The following is a 13,440-nucleotide window of genomic DNA, read 5'->3' on the forward strand; positions in this document are numbered from 1 at the left end:
TAAGTTTTTACTAAATGCATGTTCACGATAAATATCTTGTAACTCCTATGTACATTTCTAGATTGGTTTCAAATTTATTCGATATAATACTGATAGTGGCATCTTGTAATGTTAATGACTTTCAACATACAATATGAACATAAAAGTTCTTTGCAATAAGTGTTGAAATACTTTCGTGAAAGCGTATAATTATTCTGGATAAAGTACTAATGTACTATTATAAACGTAGTTTTACTTTTAGAGATTTATCGGTATATCAATGTTTATTTGAAGAGTATGATAAATTTGCAGAAGTGATTGATATCAGAAAGTAACTTCTGGAATTATTGAACTCTGTGATAACAAAATAGATTGGAACGCGCTATAGAAAAATTTGTTCAATGGTATGATTATTACTCGAAACAATAATCTGAAAGCTGTTCTATAACAATCTATAAAATCTTCAAGGTACAGGAAATACGTTTTTAAATCCTATATTGTAGAAAGGAACAGAAGTAAAACTCGTTGTGGTATATACAACTAATTATATTGAATTATATACAAGCATTTTTTTATGGGGTGGTTTGGGGAACGGAGAGTGGTAACTTGAAAATCATGAATTTTTCGAAAATTTGTTTACATAGTTAAGTGAATACGATAAAACGATGCAATTTTCGTTCACATTTTTTCCTACATATCTTTCACCGTTTTTTAAATATTTCGCTTCAGATAGAAAATTCTGAATTTTTCTTCAAGGAGCGATTTCACCCCTTAAGATCGAATTATGGCAGCAACGAAAAATATTACGGATGGCTTACTTGTACGTAAAATTTCACAATCTTTGAAATTTTCGAGCTGCCCGAGTTATACTTGTGAGAGTAAAAGTCCTTTATATTCCTTAGGGGAGCGAATAAAATTTGACACTACTTAAAAATTTGCTGCCTTGACGAATATTAAAGCGTATGATACCTTGTTCGAAAGTTTCTGCTCAAGAAATATAACGGTGGTGGTACGAAATGCAGCAAACTCATAATTTTCGAGTTATTAAGAAAAATATATTACTGCTATTACGTTTCACTCTACTTATACATACGAGTATACGTGGAAATGTGTACACAATCACTGCAGCCGCGATACTCGCTTCGCTCGCTGTTCCACGGTCTATTTACGGTCGATGCAAAGGGCGTCGCGACATTGTCCACGGGGTGACGGTGTACGATTCGACAGGTATACGTATGCGTATGTTTTTAATCGTGCAATAAACACGAGCATGCGACGACCGTGACACTGCAATTGAACAAGCGATGTCGCAATGATCGTATGCCCTTTGCCAAATTGTAAAACGATCGTACTGGCGTGTAATGGCCAAAAAAGAAGCGGAATGGAGCAGATTCTTTCAACACGGAATTGTTTATCGAAGAGGTTGGAAATTATCCGAAAATTCACCGTGAAAACGTTATACCATGACAACCCAACATTCCATGCCATGACAAAAGTAAAGAAAATTTGACTCGGTTACAAGTACGAAGAAACTTACATTCGAATTTGAAGCGGAGAAAATTTGCGCTAGTAAGCCTTTTTCTTCTTAAAAAGTATATTTTGCAAGCAAATGCTAAAATTGACGATCGTTTTAATATTATTCAGCATTTTTCAATATTTTAACATTTTTATAAAAAACATAATTCTCTACGATAGATACGAATCCAAGCATATGTACATTTTTTTGTTTTATACAAAATAAGTATCGTTATGTTGATGTAATTCTTCGTCAACATTACGCTGAATGTGTTCGTTCTGTCAGCACACTTTTCCATTATCACTAACAAAATAGTCCGCGAGGTTGTTTCTTATTTGTTTTATGGTTAAACCTGTTTGTCTTGATTCTCAGTACAAGTTTTATTATGCAATCCCTTTATAATTAAATCTTCTTAGTGATACTCATCTCTACTTCGTACTTCGCATTATGTAGAATGCAACAACGCTTTATAACATCTACAGTAAAAGATAATTTTATATTCAGCGGCTTTCGGAAAACTTTCCATTTATTCGATAAAATGCATGTTCCAACAAAATAAAAGGCTCGAGTTAGTCGGTAATTAAAAATACTTTCTTTATGTTAACGTATTCTCGCTGTATTCCGTTTCATTACGTGGCTAATTTTTGGGAATATTCGGAACACTTGTAATTTTTTTTACAAAATTCAATTCTTTCAAAAATGTAACTGTTAGATTATTTTCTGGCAGCTCTTACATCTATGTAATATTATTGTAATATTAATTTTAATTTATAGAATAATTACATAAAATTATATTATATATAATTTGAAATATAATGATCCATTATTCCGAGCGGTACTACAGAAAAATATTATTTATAATTGTAATGCAACGTAGTGGACGTTTCTGGTTTTATTATTCTCACGTGCTTGTGATCTATGACTCCTACACAATTTGGAAAATTGGAAACATTTTAGAAATCCTCATATATTATTTCTTATATTATTTTTTATATTATTTTATGTTATTACAGATATTTCTAACTATTTCTCTTTGGAAGATACAGGAAAAAATTCTTTTTTTAAGGTAGAACCAAATAGCCTTACAAACTTTTCTTGCAATTGTGGTATTTCCAATTCTATAACTGTACCATAGATCTATTGAGCTATATACGTTACTTAAGTATTTGTAAGAAAATAAACATTTTAAAAAGTTGGTTAATAAGTGGGGAAATATTAAGGACATAGTAGAAAGTTGAGATTTGGATAGGCAGCCGATATGGGGAAAAAAAAATATATGTGTGTGTGTGGGGGGAGGAATAATTGTCATTTTGATTAAGAAGAAAAGATACAATAAATTCAGAAAATAGTATGCAATACGATCTTGCATATAACAAGACAACAACAATTCAAACACGCAGGGCGCACATATTTCAAATACACGAAACATTTCAGTCACCACTGAACTACCTAGGAAACGCCACCCTAGACAAACAATAGAAGATTCGTTATTGAATTTCATAAATACACCTGCTCAACCTACTACGATAGGTGAAAATAAATTTTGTTAAATAATAAATATTTTGATAAAAAATATCATACACAGTATGATACTACGCATCATGCGCTCATCATTTACAACATTCAGTGTCAGAATTGATATCTCACTCGTAGTACATTTCTCAATAAACATACTTTGATCGTAATAATACATCATCGCCTATTACGAGAGAAAATTCCATTCCATACAATTTATATAACAATACAACAGATTTATATGATTTTTAATATTGTATGTATCTAATAATGTAACATGTACATAACATTTATTTTCATTTTGCCATTTATAATTTCACTGCTTATATCAATATCAATTGATTATTATCGCTTTGCTATTAAAAAATTGTTATTATAATTATATTGGCTTTATATTAATACTACTTTAGATTTTCGTTTTCCCTGAGTACTTGTGTTGTCATTTATTTAATTATTTAATATTAAGTTTCCTGTCTTTCTGCTCTTTCTTCTTTCTTCTTTCTTCTTTCTTTCGATCCTAAGCATCTATCTACCTATCTCTTTTCCAGATGCAACAAATATCCCACATGTGTCCTCAAACTGATACCTGTAACATAATTTTCAATCAACTTTCCATAACTACCATCTATCCCGAAGCTTCGATGAAGCATCGATGCATCATAAACCAATTCCATTCCAACCCTTTAACTCAACCGGAAGTGTCGTTATAGGCTAAATTCGGATTTTCCGTCTTTTTCCTATTTTTTCTATTTGATGGTAGGCAAAAATTCTAAAAAAAATCGTAGGACATTGTAAACAAGTGATTTAGGTTAGAGAAATTTTTGTTAGATTTTTTCGTTACAAATCCCAAGTATAAAAATTGAAAAACGCTAAAAGGTGCTGAAAAATATGGAGTTAATATTGAAGTTTCAGAGCGTTTACTTTGTTGTATTTACGATATCAACATATTGGCATAACTATTATTCTCAACCTTTTTCAAACTTGTTGGTAAGATGCACCGTAGTTGAACAAAATTGAGACAGAGTGATGAAAATAGGTTTGTAACGTTTGCTTCCGGTAAATTATCGAATGGTGCGTTGCTTGATAAAATCGGTTTTTATTCTGGACGTCTTATCCTGCTATATCCTACATGATAAATAAATCCATCGAATCCATTGAATCGCTTGAGGAATTTATAATCGAACCATAACCAGAAAGTCTTAAGTTCTCGCACGTGTTCGCAGAAGATTTGAAAAGGTGAAACAACCTGTGTCTCATATGCGAGAATTTTAGCTCGACAAACATTTTGCTACGTCTCGATACACTCTACAAGGTACATATAACACAAACAGAGAGAGCGTTTTAAAGCGTTCGTTTTGTTTTATTTGAAAGCTTCTTTGTCCGGAAGAAACGTCTCTGTCGAAAGTATTGTTCGAATTGACTTTGTCGACTCGTCGAATGGGACACACACACAGAGCCATAGGAGATGTTTGAAACATGAAAGGAACGAAATTTCCGTATGCTGACCGGCCTGTGTCTATCTGTTATCATATTCGAGGCACGTGCTATTTGAAGCAATAGAAGCACGCGTGCGAGCGTGTATCTACGAATATTCGTGCGTGATTATTAATACGTCGTCAGGATGCACGAGATAAGGAATGAATAAATATTAGGAGAGACAATCGAGACTGCCAAACTATTAACTGCATCGCGTTAATTGGCACGTGTTCATTGATTCCATGTGGCGGCTGCTCGATCTTCTTATTGTTCCGTATTGTCAATTAATTGCACGATGAACGTGCAGCAAATTGTTTCAACAAGTGTTAAACGACTTGAGCGCACATTTTGAGTTTAGTTTTTAGAAATTGACGAATCTAGAAAAAAACTACATACCACACGATCTCGTAAGTTTACACTGGTTCGAAAAAGTATTCGAACATTTATGGAGACTTTTAATGAATATATCGTGTGTGACACGGAACATTTTGAAATTTAATTAGCACTACAATCCAACTATCATGGTTACGTCTGATAAAGTTTGAAACAAATCTAAAAATGTACGTAGGAACTGCAAGATGCTATTTGGTGCAGGTACATATTTCGTAAAGATGGAAAAGTAAATTTAAACACTGAATTATCCGTTTATATTAAATGCTCTTTATATTAAACGTTTATTATAAAATACTCGCCATGGCTGTGTACTAATTTACTGCGTGTATTATACACATTTCTAGATTGATTTAAATTTTTGCCAATATAAACATGATAATCCTGTCTCAATGTCAATAAAGTTTCAAAATATCATATACGTATTTATATTTAACACGCATAGTATATACATAAATGGCCATTGCCCAGCGGAGCAAATTTTGGCAAATTCGATACTGAAATCGTAGTTATTTGAAATAGTAATTGAATTCATATCGATACAATATCGTTACATTTTTTTTACGAGATTTTTAATTACATCTTATTCAACCATTGTCATTGATTTTCCAATTTTGATATTTTATATCGATAATCAGACATGCCATGAATCATTATTTGGCTGGTTGCGATTTCATTTCACAGTCCTAATTTGATCAATACTACGTTCCTCTCGAAATTGAGCAATCTTTCTTACGAGGAAGCATAACAAATCGACGCGACGTTCACGAGATGAAACTTGGGAAAAGTTTCCACGTCATGTTGGTGATCTCGTTTCGCTGGAAATCTCGGCCGACATGGTCGCACTTTTGCGTGTTCGCCAGGAAACACATTGACTTGCTGGCTTTCAAGTTGAAAAGTTTCGCATTTCGACAAGAAAGGAGGACGAATACGTACGAAATTTTTGCCTCTGTCTAAACCGCCCTCTTTCGTTTCCGTTTGCCGTATTTCTTTCTTCTTTTGCATGGAACGAAGAAGAAATTAGGCTGGCTGTATTGCATTTTAATGGCGGAGTCCGTATTGTATATTTTGCTATACAACACAAGAATATTCAGATATTTGCAGACATATTTTATGAATGTATTATTCGTGTTATAGGAATCATTTTGAAATCTCGTTAGCACTGTGATGAGTAGATGGCGGATGTTTATGCATCGTAAATGTGTAAGAAATATACAACAACTATGCATATAGAATATGCAAATTTGCACGAGCACTATGCAAAGTATGTTAGCAATATGTTTGATATATATATATACATATTGTTAACATAAGTGTGTGTATATATATATATATATATATATATATATTACTATATATATATATATTACTTACTTACTTACTTACTTACTTACTTACTTACTTACAATACCTTACAATTTACCCACGCGTTTCTTTAATTCCACATACATCGAATAACCTTAACAGTTAATATGGACGATCTTTTGATTCTATTTTGCGCTAAAGTTTTTTTTTTAAACCATTAAGAGCCTTTCTTTGTTAAAACTAGAACAAGATTGAAATATAAAAAAGATGTACTAAAACAGGCAATCTATGAATTCGATGTAAAACTACAAGCGATATTGTTGAGTCATATTCTTTTTAAATTTTCAAACCGTCCTCTTTTCGTTTTCTAATCATTGTTTCGTCGATCTAATAAAAAAAGTAGCACAGGAACAGGTAAAGCAGATTCGATATAATTTAAAACCGAAAAATATCCCGAACTGGCTTCGATTACTCCATTTTCACGCATTCGCGTGTATATTTCAAACGTTTCCAGCCATTGACTTCTGTGTGTGTGTGTGTGACGACCCAAAAACCATTCTTCCATATCGAATGTATCGCAGTTCTATTTCAAATCTTCCTCTAACAAATCCAGCCACATAACTTTCACGCTACGAAAACAAACATGCCCACAGGTGACGATAAACAATATACCTATCCCAGATAAAGAGTCAGTCGGATATCCGGGCATGATTCTGGACAGAAGATTGACATGGAAACAAAATATCTTAGTACTTATGTGTTTTGTTAGAGTTGACACGCGTGTCTGTCGCTTCAAAGTGCAGACTGTACTCTTTTTTCGTGGAATAGAATCTCAATGGTACTGCTGGGAAATTTATTATTTATTTGGGTGACTTATTTATTTATTTATTAATTATTTATTTGGGTGACTAGGTTTTCTTCAATATCTGCTTCATAACAGTTCGTCGATTTTAGTTATAGTATTATTATAGCTTTACCATTGTAGCTATTATGAAAAAAGCCGAACAGTTTTTATCATTTCTTTTATTCGTGACAGATAATGATGGTAATATTAATGGATAGATAATAAATTTTAGTAAAATGTTAGTAGCTAAACGCGCACCATTGTCACAAGTTATTTAGTCATTAAAGACTGTAATTGCTTTATCCCATTAGGATTTTAGATTTACGTAGTTATATAGGTATACATAAATATACATATACTACTCGCAAAATTAGCATATTATGATTCAAATAATATATATACACAAATATTACATACAGCTAAAATTAAAGAATTTGCGTATTGTATTTAGACATATTTATTTATTTATTAGATTATTATTTAGATACATATTATGATATTTATGATATTTATATGTGTATTCTAATATTAAATTAATACATATATACATAATACATACAAGAAACCCAAGGAACCACCATAAACCGAATATTTTCAGCTTAACTTCTATTCACATAAGTATTTTCGGTTTATGGATGGTCCTTTGAACGGTCCTTGCTAATTACGGAGAAAGCAGCTGTGCCCCGCGAAACAGCTGATTTTTCCCAAGAACAAGGACACCCATGAGCCATATCTGCAGGAGCCTTTCTCCTCGTATTTCGTTTATTAACATTGGCTATAACCAATGGGCATCGCGGATCGTTACCCTCACTTCACAGTCAAGTCACACTGCTCTTACACTCCTCGGACAGTCAAATACTTTGCTCTAACATACCTCGTACTGTTCTTCTACACATCGGCCAGTCACGTCTACTATTCTAACACGGTCTCGGCATTCAACGCGCTAACGCTATCCACCCTCGGGTCAAACATTGTACTGTCCGACGACCTCCAAGATTTTCTCTATACGGTCTACGGGTTGTAATCTGGTGTAAATATACTTCTGTTATATAACTGTAGACTACAGTTATTCAACCACAAACAGCCCTATTATCCTAACAGAAATAAGGGGATCGGCCTGCTCGCGGTGTCGATTCGTATAATCGTAACGGGGATTTACGACTGCCGTTGACGCGCCTCAACGCGATCGCGTCTCCCCGCGACTGCACGAAAATACACAACCTTTAACTGCGCGTAAATGTTGTGGAAGTCAATTTCCAATTCATTCAAGGTACTTTCTCAGTGAATATTCAGTTTCGTTATTACAGGTTTGTAAGAATCGCCAATTTTAAGATGAAGAATTTCTTATAATACAGCTGTTATAATTTTCTTCATTTACAGCTTTTTTGTGTTAAAGACCTGACTGAGTGATGTAGATAAAGCGTTAAAGTCTTCCTATATACTAGGTTTGTTTCTAGCAACTTTCATGTTCTTCTTTCCACTTTGAACTTCTGTAACAGGATCATACGAAAATAGCGATTATCTATGATGACCAATAATGAACTTTCGATGTGTTCCTTATAAATCTCTCTAACGTTCAATGTATGTCATTTATAAGAAATTTCTTCATCCATAATACTGTTGATATTTAACGATATGAGAAAATTTCATAATTAGTAATATTGCTTGCTAAATTGAAGTTTTAGAGAAACAACATTTCGTATGCATTATCTTGATATCTGCAATAATTGTCAAGTGTCCGAATATTTATGCAAAAGTTTGGAAATAACACTGATATAGTATATAGTATATCGTACTCTGAGACATTGTCAAAATGCGACATTGTTTCATATCGTAAAATTCAAAGGATTGAATGGACGCGTGAAAAATTTCGAACCATGCATAAAAGTCACGATTCGTAAATATTCGCAACGCGTCTCGTAAATATTCCATGGAAATTTCGTCGAGCCACCTATATACGAGTAACAATGTCTCTCTTGAGATAGGAATCGGTATCCAATTAATAGGCGCGTTATCGAGCGATACCTGCGAGAATAGATGGAAAGTCGTCGTTGGATCGCGAATTTCTCCGGTGATATTAATCACCTCGCATCGTTCGTCTGACTCTGCACCCTCTTTTGCCATGCTACTGTTTTTTTTTTCTGTTCTTTGTGTCGTTTCTTCCGACGAGGCCTCTCTCAAGTTTCGAACGTCACATGTACAGTACAGTACACATTTTTATCCATCTATAAGAAATGTAAAGCTGCAAAAGTTATTATATATAAAATATCGAAAATATTTGAAAAATTCCTAGCGCTTTTGACATTTCCACATGTTACATAATAAGTAAATTTATGTTCTACAGCTTGATGTACCGGTTGTATGTAAATATGAAACCGGAATTTTTATATAGAAAATACAATGATTAGAAATATTTTATTCAAAGTATTGCCCATCGCTAGCTATACATTTTCCCCATCTGTCTGGCAATTGCTGGATGCCACGCCAAAAAAACTGTCTCTCTTTTGAGGCAAACCAGTCATCGAGCCATTTTCGTACATTTTCGTAAGAAGCGAAGTGCTGGTCAGAAAGTGCGTGTCCCATCGATACAAATAAATAGTAATCGAACGGAGCCAAGTCTGGTGAGTAAGCCGCGTGCGAAAGTATTTCCCAACTGAACGCTTCGATCGTTTCCTTGACCGGTTTTGCTGTATGCGATGGTGCATTATCATGGAGCAAAATTACTTTGTGTTGCCTTTTTTCATATTCTGGTCGTTTTTCACGCAAAGCTTCGATTCAAATCGATCGTTTGTTGTCGGTAGCGCTCAGTATTAACGGTTTCGCCAGGTTTTAACAGCTCATAATAGATCACATCCTTCTGATCCCACCAAACACAGAGCATCGTTTTCCGTCCATAGCGATTTGTTCTTGTAGCCGATGTCGGTGGTTCGCCTGGAGCTACCCATGATCTTTTACGCTCAGAATTCTCAAAACATATCCACTTTTCATCGCCAGTCGCAATTCCGGTTTTATACTTACACACCTGATATTTATTATATTCTATATATTACATATATTTATCAGATCTAAAGAAAATTATCTAATAAAAAAATTACGTAATTTTGCAAAATACTGTTTGACAAACAGTTTTTTTAATTAGACGTCAAAAATGTGTCAATTACAGATATCTTTCTGTAGCAATATTTCTGGGTAATAGAAACAGTGTGATTTCCAGCAAGGAAAAAAGATATTATTTCCATGAAAAGTAGACGAAGGTATTCATTGAGAATTTACCCCATTTTATTCATATGACATTTGACATTTCTAAAATAGTTTTTACATCACACACAAAAAAAAAAAAGAAGAAAAAAAATCGCAAAGCTACCCAGAAAAATAACAAAATATTATCGAATGTGCCGCTTAATGATACGCTAATTCTATAATGAAAGCACAATACCTTTAAAAGTTTCTTAAATTTCGTTATAAACTTTCAAAACTGCCTAATAAAATACTTCTTATGATATTTAATACGTGAAACAGTTCTCTGCCTACGTTTCGTTTTCTTAATTATATTCATAAAAATATGAATTTGTATAAATATCAACAGCCTGTACATGATCATTTCCGTTTTTTTTTTCTATATGGTTTTCTTTGATGTTTACTCGAATTTTCTCTCTCCTCTTTCTCTTTCTACCTTTTTTAGAAGCGTTCTTTTACTCGTCGATGTCATATCAAGCCTTGACATTGTTAATTAATGTAAGACCTAGGGGACGACTTCCAATGAACTTCGAGTGGCAATGCCGCCGTCGCGACGGATTCACGTTTCTTCGTTAGGTACGAACCGTGTATAGTAATTAATGACATGTTCCGCCGACTCATCGCGTTCTTTTTATTCGTTCTTTCTGCGATCTTTTTCTACCGTCGAGTGTACATAGAAGGTATGAGCCGTTTCGTTAAGCTCTGTATGTGCATTCGTTTCCATAGATTTTCAAATGTTTTATGCTTTTTCAAATTCAAAAGTGTCGTGGAAATTAAGGGAAATCCTCCAATGCTATTTGGAAATATTGATTTTCTCATTTAATTTATGCGTTTTTCTATCTTAATGAGAAAAGTTGGTGATATCTTCAAACCTTTATATCTCTATCTTCAAATAAGGTTAATATAATATAAGGTCAATAATAAGGTTTAAGGTTAAGGACGTTGCGTACGCTTAACTTCAAATTTTAAATCGAAATCTAATAAATATTTAACAGAATTTTTTCTCACTATATTTTGAACAATATTACACATTTCTGAAATCAATTATATCATATAGAAGGACGTAGCAATATCAAAGTTTAAATTACTATAATCCTACTAAGATATCTCGTTACTGTAACTTCTTCAACATCCCCGTAAACTAGCTGAAAATGAAAAAGATATATCTGCCTGTAACAACGTATATTCGTATTAACTACCTTATCCAACTGTCGTAAACTAAACGTATGAATTTTCTCTTTCCGTTCCAGATCGTAGACCATTGTCCTGATCTACGCATGATCCGTGTAAGCGGATATAAATATCGGCGGGAGAACAACAACGAGGTCCACCGACCTCCGGTCCTCGAAATATTTTATTCTCCGCTGCCCGAAGGAAGCGAGATTGTATTGGATTTTGAACAAATAGCAACCGGTGGAGTAGTGGCCGCTCCGGCCACAATTAGGACGCATAACAGAAGGGGTAAGGTCCTTCGGCTTTACATTTTTCTCTTATCTTATTTTCAAACAACTTATAGGTAGGCCAAATATGAAATACTGTGTCCGGACGGACACGATTTTCTGATTACAGGTGTGCAATACAGTATTAGTACTAAATGCTTTAGATGTAGATGTTATACATACATGTTTTGCGTGTTAAAATAAAATATAATAAAATGTCGTATAAGTGTTGTAACCGTAGGATTTGATGTTTATTACTGTAAATTACTGTATAGTTATGCAAAATAAAAGAAACTCCTACGGTATGTCGATTTTCTTTCGATTTTCCCTTTATCCTTATATTATCTATATTATATATGTGTAATATACGTCATGGTTCTAAAGCAACAGAACCTTCACAGTAAAAATCAAGGACGCACACTCCGAAGCCAAAGACATCAAAGCAGGTGTTCCACAAGGAAGCGTCCTAGGACCCATACTATACACACTATACACGGCCACCATTCCAACAACTACCAATAGCAAAATACTGACATTCGCGGACGACACAGCCGCGCTAGTCAGGCACACTAACCCTGTAACAGCAGCCACAATACTACAAGAGCACATCACAAAAATAGAAAAGTGGCTACAAGACAAACAAATCAAAGCTAACCCTAACAAATGCAACCACATCACATTCACATTGAGAAAACAGATAACACCAAACATCTTCCTGAACGGCACGCAAATAACACAAACAAGGCAAGTCAAACACCTTGGACTTCACATAGATACACACTTCACATGGGGAGCACGAGGCGGGTATGGGTTCTCAGTGCGTAGCATCATGCCCTGAGAAACTCCGATGTATCTGATGTTCACCTATAGTCGGGTGGCGGCTGGTCGGCGCTGTGGCGCCCGTCAGATCGCTGATCCGGTGCGGAGAACTTCGGAGAAGTTGGTGGGCCCATATCTGTCAAGACCACTCACCTCACCTTCACGTGGGGCTCCCCGTCACCCTGCATCGGTCCCGACCGGGGTAGGGTGCGAAAGAGTGAGTGGCACCAAGACGAGAAGGCACCAACACACGATAAAACATACCCTTGACGATGAAGATAATGATGATACGTCGGAAAATATAAATAATGAAGTTTACGGTGCAGGGGCGGGATACCCCAGTACCGGCGCAGACGTGGGTGGACAAGCGGGCCCCGCTGTGTCGTTAGCTTGTGACCGTGGCCGGATGGGGGTGGACCACCAGGCCCCCATTCATGTTATCACGACTGGTGAGGAGGAAGAAGGAGACATTGAAATGGAAGAGGCTCCGATAGAGTAAGCTACATCAAAATTGATAAATGACAAATTGATAAATGATAAATTGATAAATGACTACGAACTATTGTCTTTTTACAGAATACAGACTCTGTAAGCTAAGCATCAACAAAAGGAAGTAGCGCCTATTAGCAGACATGTTGCACAGTCTCGACCACCAGTGGGATCTTGGTTGTTCTTGTTCTCCTCCACTCTCAAGGGCAACAACCATCTCGGTCGCTCGCCTCACCGTCGAACTATTATGGCTTGAACTCGATACGAATATCTCCTGCGAGTTCGACAAATCACTAATATCATCTCGACACGTAAACGTAAGAATCATCATCTTCCACGTCTCTTAAATCCTTCATTGGAAACATCATATTGCCTCTTCCTTGAAGTTTCTTTACTATGTAACGTTCTATATTACTATTGTTAGTTTTATT

At 34.9% G+C, this 13,440-nt stretch overlaps 1 protein-coding gene across 1 annotated transcript; it reads left to right on the forward strand.

Annotated features, from left to right (window-relative positions):
* Window positions 1-12,557: 12,557 nt before the first annotated feature.
* On the forward strand, window positions 12,558-13,361 carry LOC132911443 (uncharacterized). Its single transcript, XM_060968053.1, has 2 exons — window positions 12,558-13,015; window positions 13,097-13,361. The coding sequence occupies exons 1-2, from the start codon at window positions 12,558-12,560 to the stop codon at window positions 13,110-13,112; spliced, it is 474 nt and encodes a 157-aa protein (XP_060824036.1). The 3' UTR covers window positions 13,113-13,361.
* The last annotated feature ends 79 nt before the right edge of the window (window positions 13,362-13,440 follow it).

Source organism: Bombus pascuorum, chromosome 10, assembly GCF_905332965.1.
Source record: "Bombus pascuorum chromosome 10, iyBomPasc1.1, whole genome shotgun sequence".
In the NCBI taxonomy this organism is placed as follows: Eukaryota; Metazoa; Arthropoda; class Insecta; order Hymenoptera; family Apidae; genus Bombus; species Bombus pascuorum.